Below are 9,240 nucleotides of genomic sequence, written 5' to 3'. Positions count from 1 at the left end.
AATTGACACCAGCCAATGGTCAGTCATCGTTTCCCCTATCCCAGCGAGGCGATTGTGCAGCATTGTTATTTCCGAAAGATGATCAGTCATACTGCCCCGATCCAGCATCCGTAGTGAAATTAACTTCCGCATCAAGAAAACTTTTCCGCACATCGATTTACGTTCATGATGCGACTGTAGCGCAACCCACATCTCCTTCGCGGTGGCTTTATCCATGACGTGACATAATTGTGTGTCTTCCAAAGCGAGCCCGATGACGGACTGTGCAATTCCGTCTTTTGCTAGCCACTCATTTGACGGTTCTGATGGTCTTTCTCCTTTAACAACATCGGTCAGACCCTTCTCACCGAGAATCAAGTTGACCTTGAATTTCCATAGGGGCCAGTTATGATCCCCCAATTTCTCAATCGCAACCTTCTCAGCCATTTTGTTTTGGCGACGAATCACGCGAACTGCCGACCGATTTCGCACCGCCGACAAACTACCGCGAAACTGTTTCGAAACCGTACCGAGTCGAGCTAATTTCCACCTCCAACCGATACTGGGCTCATAACCTTTTGGTTAATTGGAAATTTGGTGGGGAAATTCCGTGAAATAACGTATTAAAAACCGATTTACTACGAGGAAACAATTAAACACATTTTAGTTTTATTCACATGACTGTTGGTACAGATTAAGTAGTTTTTGTGACATCAGTGTTACCAGTTTATACAAAATATGAAAGGGAAGATTATTAAGGTGAAGCTACGAAATAGTACAAAACGCTAACACATATGACGTCACAGCCCTTAACGTTTCCATTGAAATTGTGACGTCCTGCTCGTTTAGAGAAACGTTCGACAGTTCGTTTGGAGACAGAGGATTTATCTTCGCTCATCTATGTATTCCACTATCTATTCGCGACTACGAAGGTAAATGCTTCACGCACAGTCTGACAGTTCCTTATGGGATTTTACTGTGGAGGAACAAGAATGGGTGATTGGCGGCCATGTTTCACGCACAGTCTGACAGATAGCAATGAGATTTTCCCATAAGAGTGAGTAGAGGCATTACTTTCGTATTCGCGAATAGTTCACATGTGCAGTACTTTTTCGGTTTTTGTTTTTGATTTTTCAAATTGTTAGAGGCCTCAAAAAATATGGGTTCTTTGGGAAAGTTGACCTTATATAAGGGAAAGAATCAACTGATTCAAGGTCAATTGACCTTTACAATTATCATCAATTAACTCTCGCTTAACTTTTCAAAAGGACCTAAGTAACATTTTTTTCATGAATTAATTTTAGTACTGCAATCAAAAGCTTTCATGTTGTTCTGTTGATTGCGCTATTCAAATTAATATTCATGAAAAAATGTTACTTAGGTCCTTTTGAAAAGTTAAGCGAGAACTGTTAAATTGCCCTGTCGCGTCGCGGCGTCGCATTTACTCTGGATTCACCCTAAAGCGTATCATGAAAACGAATTTAAGTACAGCCCTGTATGGTTGTTTGACAGTCTGATGAACGTAAATATAAACAAGGCGAGCTGTCTTGTTTCTCTCAGATTTCCAGTCACCCATGGACTAAACCACGATGACGTCACTCGTCGATTTTCAGTAAGAAGAAAACCTAATCTGAGGGCAAAGTTTACAAAAAATGAACATCAACGTGAACATCCGGTGAACTAAAAGCTCTGAATTCACTCAAATGTTCATGGGCCCGCAGCGGATGTCATTTTTCGAGCGAAAAGAAGAAGACTCGTGGAAAAGAAGACGCTCGTGGTTAAGTCCATGGCATTCACTTTTTGGTTTGTATTTTGATACCTAGCATAAAATTATTCAGTTTTTTTGCAAAACATCCGAACCTCAAGGAAGAGCTGGAAACGCGTTAAATTCATTGGCGTGGATTTTACTTCCTGTCTTCAATGCAGATCATCAATAAAGGTAACATATTTCAGCTTTTGAGGAACAACAGTGCAATTTTTAACCCCCTTTTAGCCCTCTACAAATAGCTAGTATACAAATAATATACCTGCCAGGGAGCCAAACCATTTAATCACTACCCCCTATTTCTGTCGGTCGCATATAGCCGAAATTGTTTGATTTCAAGTACATGGCTAGCACCGGAAGATTTCCAGTGATGTACAAAAACACAAGTCATTTGGTTGAAACGCTACCTAGTTATAGCCGTTGGGGGCAGGAATAAGGGTGCTGCCCAAATAATGCATATGATGAATATGCACGTATTAGCATATGTAAAAAGCTTAAAATCCTACAGTTCTAAACGTTCTGACGAATGAGAAATATAGCTCAGAAATTATCATGTCAGACTTGTGACTGCAATACTACCCAAATCGCCCAACAGTCCCGTTCTTCGCATAATTATGTAGTCACAGATTATGATACTCTGTTACCAAAAAAATAAACATAATTATGACAAGAAAATTATTTTGAGCTTTTAGTGGAATGTTTTCACCTGTCATAAGACGAGTTTGAACAATCCCATTGAATTCCATTAATTGTATCTGTTCAGTGTCTTGTACTTGACTCGACTTCGAGTCAAGTACAAGACACTGAAGACGGCCTACTGTTGAGGTCGAAATACGTATCTGTCAGGATACAATTATGGTGGAATTCAATGGGATTGTTCAAACTCGTCTTATGACAGATAATTATGACGTTCAATAGTTTTTTAAATAGCATTAATCATAGATGAAGAAAATTTTTGTCAAAGTTTCAAAAGGATTTCAGGTTTTATAGGAATAGGGACAGAGTAGTACGTATACAGAATATTACGGTTTACGCCGCTATTTTTGTAGGTAAATTGTTTTCCTAGTATGAATGAATCGACAACGACACATGGTTTCTGGGGCCCTCCTTAGCCGTGCGGTAAGACGCGCGGCTACAAAGCAAGACCATGCTGAGGGTGACTGGGTTCGATTCCCGGTGCCGGTCTAGGCAATTTTTGGATTGGAAATTGTCTCGACTTCCCTGGACATAAAAGTATCATCGTGTTAGCCTCATGATATACGAATGCAAAAATGGTAACCTGGCTTAGAAACCTCGCAGTTAATAACTGTGGAAGTGCTTAATGAACACTAAGCTGCGAGGCGGCTCTGTCCCAGTGTGGGGATGTAGTGCCAATAAGAAGAAGAAGAAGACATGGCTTTAACCTTCCGGGTTTCGTATAGTGCTGAAACACTCACGCAGTCTTGCCGCTCTGGTGTACGACTAGCGTGCTGTTTTCGAAGGTGTTGTACTTTTTACAACGGTACGAGTCCCGAAAGGTTAATACCAAATTTATGACAATAGGCAGTAAGTTATATCAGTATTCTGATGACCGAGAGTGGTTTTCACATAAATAGCGTAAAATTGATTTTATTCATCATTCATTAGCATTAGGTCATTTACTTTAAATCTGTTTGCGCTCTTTTGCTCAGAAGGATTTTCAAGATGAACATGATATGAACATTCCATAGAATCACAACGACCTATCTTTGCTGATTGCGTCTGAACATTGATAGCATACTTACGTTGCATACTGGAATCAAATTCAACTTTTTGTTCTATTATATGTCTAAAGAAATGTGTTTCAAGGAGCTCCCGGTCTCGACGGAAAATCAATGGATATCATTCTTTAACAACGTTTTTGTTAAGAGAATACCTAAACTGCCGTTATACGCATAACTGTCCATGTATATAGGGAATCCCAGTAAACATGGGACAAATATGCGTATGTAGGAAGTACATGCATGTATAAATTTTAAGTTTTATCCCTTTTTCATGCATGTTGAATGATTTCATTTGCCATATGTTGAGTTTTTACTATTCCTTTCAATATTATCCCTTGGTAATGACTTTACAGTTGTTCTCAGGTTACTATCATGTGTAATAGTTCTAATTAGTTTTGGTAGTTTTCGTGATCGTCATGTTAACCTTAGCCTATTATGGAACGTACACACGGTCAAGCAGTTTGACTAACATTAACTCCACCTCTCGTTTATTCAAACATCCATCCAGTTTTACCAACAGCGACACGAACAATCAATTTATTCGACCAACAATATCACACACGAACGACCGAAGCACCAACTCGAGCACCAACCATCAAAAAATATATGGGGGTTTGTGCAACTTCACTACAAATGCTCATACATGTTCGGCGAACCTTGACTCCACCCCCGACAACTCAAACCAAAATCAAACCGTTTTAATTTTTTCCAACCGAGCCGCCAACTGTCAAATGGTTGTTCGAACAACTTTACACACGTTCAAACAAAGCAGCAACCGAAGCGTTTTCGTGGGGGCGGAGTCAATGTTCGTCGAACTGCTTGACTGGTGTGTACGTTGCATTATGCTGCGGTTGAGCATATTTTATTGCATATAGGGGAGGTGGGGGTAAAATGTACAGGGTGGGTAAAACGGACAGGGGTCCCGCTTGAGCTAAATCGTTACAAATTTGGCACTCTATCAAGTGGATCTTATTGCTTGTTTAAAATTATGAGTACGACATGTTTTAGTTCATCCAAATAATGAAAACTTTTCTGTTTATTAATGATCTAATGTAAACTATGACTGAAATGCCATGGTGATGTAATTTTTAATATGTATAGTATTCAGTGTTGGTAAAATCATTTATAAATCTAAATAATTGAGCGCGAGTTTAAACAAATGTATCACGTTTGAGTTTTTCATGCTAAAACGGATCATTTCACTCATTTCCTAAAAAATAGTCAATTCGGGGTCACTTTATGGTTAACATACGCAAGAATATGAGTTGAAGGTTAATTTACTTTACTTGATTTGTTATTTAGTTTTGTGATTTTTTCAGCAGTGAGCACGCATGTTAGCAAAAAGAAGCAACATAATTGGTGCTGTATTTCCCTGTTTTGTGATGAGAATTCAGTGACGGGAAATGTCAAAAAAATGTCGTACGGGATTGCAATTACTAATTTGCTAATAAAATTTTTCAGAAGTTATTAAAAATTGGGATTTTTTTTTATTAACCTTTAATGCTTAAAAGATCCTAGAACTTTGTCGAACAGATCATTGTTCTAAATACAAAGTCTAAGCCATGAGACCGAAATTTAAAAAATGTCACGGAATGTCAATATCGCCGCCAATATCAGATTTAGAGTAATGGTCTATTCGACCTATTTTCTCATGCAAAAATCATTAGTAAAAATGAGTAAATGGTGAAAAACTAAAATGAAGATTCGTATGGGAATTTCGCATGGGCAATTCACAACACGCTTATCGCCTACTATGCCTAGAGTGTTTAGAAACTCAAAAACATCCTAGACCGGACCGTTTTCAATAATATTACTGGATGTTGCACGTAAAAATGTGTTTAAGAAACAGCTTATTGGGCCTCACAAGAAAACTTTCGTGTTGGGTATGTTTATAGTACCACTCAGTGTTCGGAACACCCCCCCCCTCCCCAGACCAATTTTCTGGCTACGCCACTGGTACCAATCAACATGCAACAATTTCAAGGGGGTTTCAAATATAACAATAAGAATTTTGAAGACGTATTTTTACATTATTCTTTGTTTTCGTCCTCTTGAAATAACATTTATTTCAGAACAACATGATGCACCAAAAAGTCAATTACTCGTTGCAACACTTCAGGACGCCGAGTTATTATCTCCAGTTTTGCAGCAAGTTAACGTGGATTCCAATTATTTCAAATTCATACCCAATCAACAAGTATCTGTTCCGGATCCGATCGCCATGCAACTTATGGCTGATGTAGAGAATCAGGCCGTCGATCAGCAACTACTTTCAACACCGTTGTTGACTGGTTCGGAAAATTCATCGACGAAAACACAAGAGGATGAGGATAAGGTAGATGATCCACAAGTAGTAGGTGTCGAAAACCAGATGGACGATGATGAATCACTACAGAATGAAATACCAGCGGATGGAGAGCAAATCATGGATCGTGAAGATCATATAACATCGGAAGATCAACAGTTTGATGAAAATCAGTCTCCTAATACAAGTCAGAAGCGACAACAGGTTGCAAATATCGAATTGCAGAAAAGTTCCAAAAAGCACGCATCATCCGAAATGAAATTTCGCTTTTTCGAAATTAATTGGAGTAAGATAAGCGACAGTATAATCAAGAAGCTGACCAACATACAGCAGTTTAAAACCGATCATAAAGAGGATTCCATTCCAGCGTCACTGCGATTGACCAAAACAGATACCACGAGTTTGGTAAACAACGTAGTTGATCAGTTGCGTATAATCGATTCGGAAATTAAAGCAAATGTGATGGAAACAGTTGCCAGACAATTGTTGTCCAAATATCCTTGTCTCGAGTTGATAGACGACGATGGACATGGAAACGGCATGAGTTACGTGATATTCAAACATAAGATGATAAATCATAACAATTACCTCAATCGTTTCAAGGATTCATCGGAAGAGAAACATACAGCTAACCATAAGGGTCGTAACGTAAGAGCAGGCACTCTGAAAGCTTACTGGACCACTATAAAAAAAGATTGCGAGAAAGATACCTTATCAAAGCTTCGCCGAGACGAACCTGATGTATTAACGAATGAGCTTCTTGTGGCATCCCAGGCGTATGTAAGATATCAGCTGAACGAAAGTAAAAATCTTGGAAACTTGCTGGCCGAGTATCCTGTTTTTAGAAGAAGAAGTCTTCTTAATTATCATTTCGCTCAAGCAACAGGCATTAACGTTGACGATCTGCGCAAGTATTATTGTATGAAACGTGCGAAAATAATCAGTTATTCAAATACTGCTGGTCGAACCATTTCAAAATTAAGTGACGAGTGCTGCGATTTGGACATATTCGGATATCTAGCTAAACTTGTGGGAGAAGACATTAATGATCTGATTGTCAAGAAAGAGGTAAGTTTGTCAAAAAGTCACTGAAACAAACAGTGAAATTGATGCTATCGCTTTTACTTTTTAATGTATACAGTGATCGTTCGCTAAACAGGGCACGACCTGACCCCAACTAGCAAATGCCGTTTGCTAATTTGGGCGTTCTGACAAACGACCATGTTGTTTACTTTTTGCAGTGGAAAAAATTAAATTTTACGTGCCGATACTTATCGATTCCGTCAAAAATAGAAATGAAGCGTCAACGTTGTTATATTGACACCACATTTTGAGGTTTGATTGCTTTTTATTAGATTTTGTTCCAATTAGCAAACCTCCAATTGAAAAGTGCCCCAATTAAAAAAACAATTAGCGAACGGTCACTGTATTCAATTGATATTTGTATCTCACAATTAGAGACAAAATTTTCAAAACGTCTTATCTGCTTTTGTAAACAAAGATTCAAACGACGTCGTTTGATAAGTCGTTTTGAAAATTTTGTCTTGAATTATTATTTATATTACTATTATTATTTATATTTACTGATTTGTTCTAGATTGGAACACGCATCGACGAAATTCATTTGGAATCGACGGGTCCTTTGGTGGTATCTGTAGGTAAGACGCTATGTAAACCTTTCAGCACTCGCGCTTTTCTAACTAAGAAGCAAATGCCGCTTTGCTTGTGCTGTGTAACTGTCAGAAAAAGTGTTGTACATAATATAACAGCGTGCGTACTCGAGTGTAAATTTACTTGCTTGCGAAGCTGTTTACAAATTACGTAAGCCAAATTTGGTCATATTAGTTCTGTTCTTTTCTCACATGTACGAAAGATACAATTTATGCATTTAATCCGTTAAAGCTCAGTTGCCCTCTTTTTGCTCCCTACGGCGCTAAGTAATTTGTGTACAGACTCCAAGAGTTACAAATTCTAATTCGGTTAACGTTTGATAACTGCAACGAGTAGTCTTAACACGTTTCATTGGACAAAAATGCCGTACTGAAGACAGCTGTACTGAGCAGGATTCGTTGTACTTTATTTGTTTTCGACATACTGTTTTACGTCAAAACTACATTACATTACAGTTATCAAAGGCTAGATTACATAGATTGTTACTTTTTGTTTTCTTCAACATTCTGCAAAGTACCTCACATCATATTATTTATCTTCTTACAGATTTGGGTGAAAGAGCTTACATGTACTACGTTTATGTAGATCACACTCGAGTTACGGAAGGCACTAAAGACATAATTTGCGCAATGCAGGATATTATGTGCACGTACTACGTTCACAATTATAAATATCTGAAAGCAACATCAAAACTCCTGGAGCTGATTCAACAATATTTTCTGAAAATAACACCTTCCAACGCTTCAAAATCGAATGCATACCGAGTTGGCAACCAGCAACGTGTCGTACGGCGAGTGATCGATGCCCTGGCGAAGCATGATTGTGATGCAAGCGGTTCAAAATAGATGTTTTTGAGAAAAAAAAACCGTTTGCGTAAAAGTTAAGGCTCTATAAACCGTAATCAATCCGATAATGACGATGATTTTATTCGAATCCGCACTACACTACTAAAGTTCTGAACTAAATTCAATATTTTTGCGCTATTTGCCGACTTACCTCCATCATAATATATTCATGGCATTTCCATATTAGTTTTCACTTATCCAAATTAACAATTACTGAGGAATTGCAGGAAAAACGATGAAAACTGCCTTTTTTCCTGAGCCGGCATTCGTATTTTTTTCGAACGCATACTAACTCCGAACGTTCGGAGCAAACACATACACACGCACTTGATTTTTCACTTGATCTTTTCCCACTGTTTTCTTGATTTAATCACTCCTAAAACATATTCACTAACTGAGTTTCACATTTTTCTTCAATATTGACTACAAATTCATTCACTTCGCGTCCAAAAACTGTCGAAAACTGCTTCCCAAAAATCGAAGTGAGAGACAAATTTGACGACCGTATTGTGAATGCAATAAAATGCGGAAGACTCAAATTCACTAGCGCAATAAGTGAAATGGTGAGTTCAAAATCTACGCGATGCAACTTCATTCAATCCGAACAATACAACGTATACGCCAGCCAACACGCAAACAAAGATGTGCATACACAAGGAAATAATCATCTCTTCTCCGTTGCCAGATTTGTTTATTGGAAAAAATCATTGCTGTTTGTGGGATTGAACAAATATACCAGAAATAAATATTTAAACATGTTATGTAAGCTGCTGTTAAATTCCAAGTGGTGAATAAAAAATTTTAAACCGATAAATACCCATATATTTGATACACCGTGAACATGTGTTGTGATATAGAATAAACATTTCGTCAAGTCTGGCAACATTATGCATCAGCTGGCATATTTTTAACACCCCATTTCCACCCACCCCA

The 9,240-nt window shown here is 38.1% G+C and overlaps 1 protein-coding gene across 1 annotated transcript; it reads left to right on the top strand.

Annotated features, from left to right (window-relative positions):
• The first annotated feature begins 1,769 nt into the window (after positions 1-1,769).
• LOC134224229 (uncharacterized) lies at positions 1,770-8,340 on the top strand. The gene is made up of 4 exons (XM_062703542.1): positions 1,770-1,918; positions 5,559-6,859; positions 7,389-7,449; positions 8,009-8,340. Exons 1-4 carry the CDS (start codon positions 1,900-1,902, stop codon positions 8,305-8,307), a joined length of 1,680 nt encoding a protein of 559 aa, XP_062559526.1. The 5' UTR covers positions 1,770-1,899; the 3' UTR covers positions 8,308-8,340.
• Positions 8,341-9,240: the final 900 nt, after the last annotated feature.

This window comes from Armigeres subalbatus, chromosome 3 (genome assembly GCF_024139115.2).
Source record: "Armigeres subalbatus isolate Guangzhou_Male chromosome 3, GZ_Asu_2, whole genome shotgun sequence".
Classification (NCBI taxonomy): domain Eukaryota; kingdom Metazoa; phylum Arthropoda; class Insecta; order Diptera; family Culicidae; genus Armigeres; species Armigeres subalbatus.
Note: the sequence above shows the minus strand (reverse complement) of the source record. Positions and strands in the feature narration are given on the sequence as shown.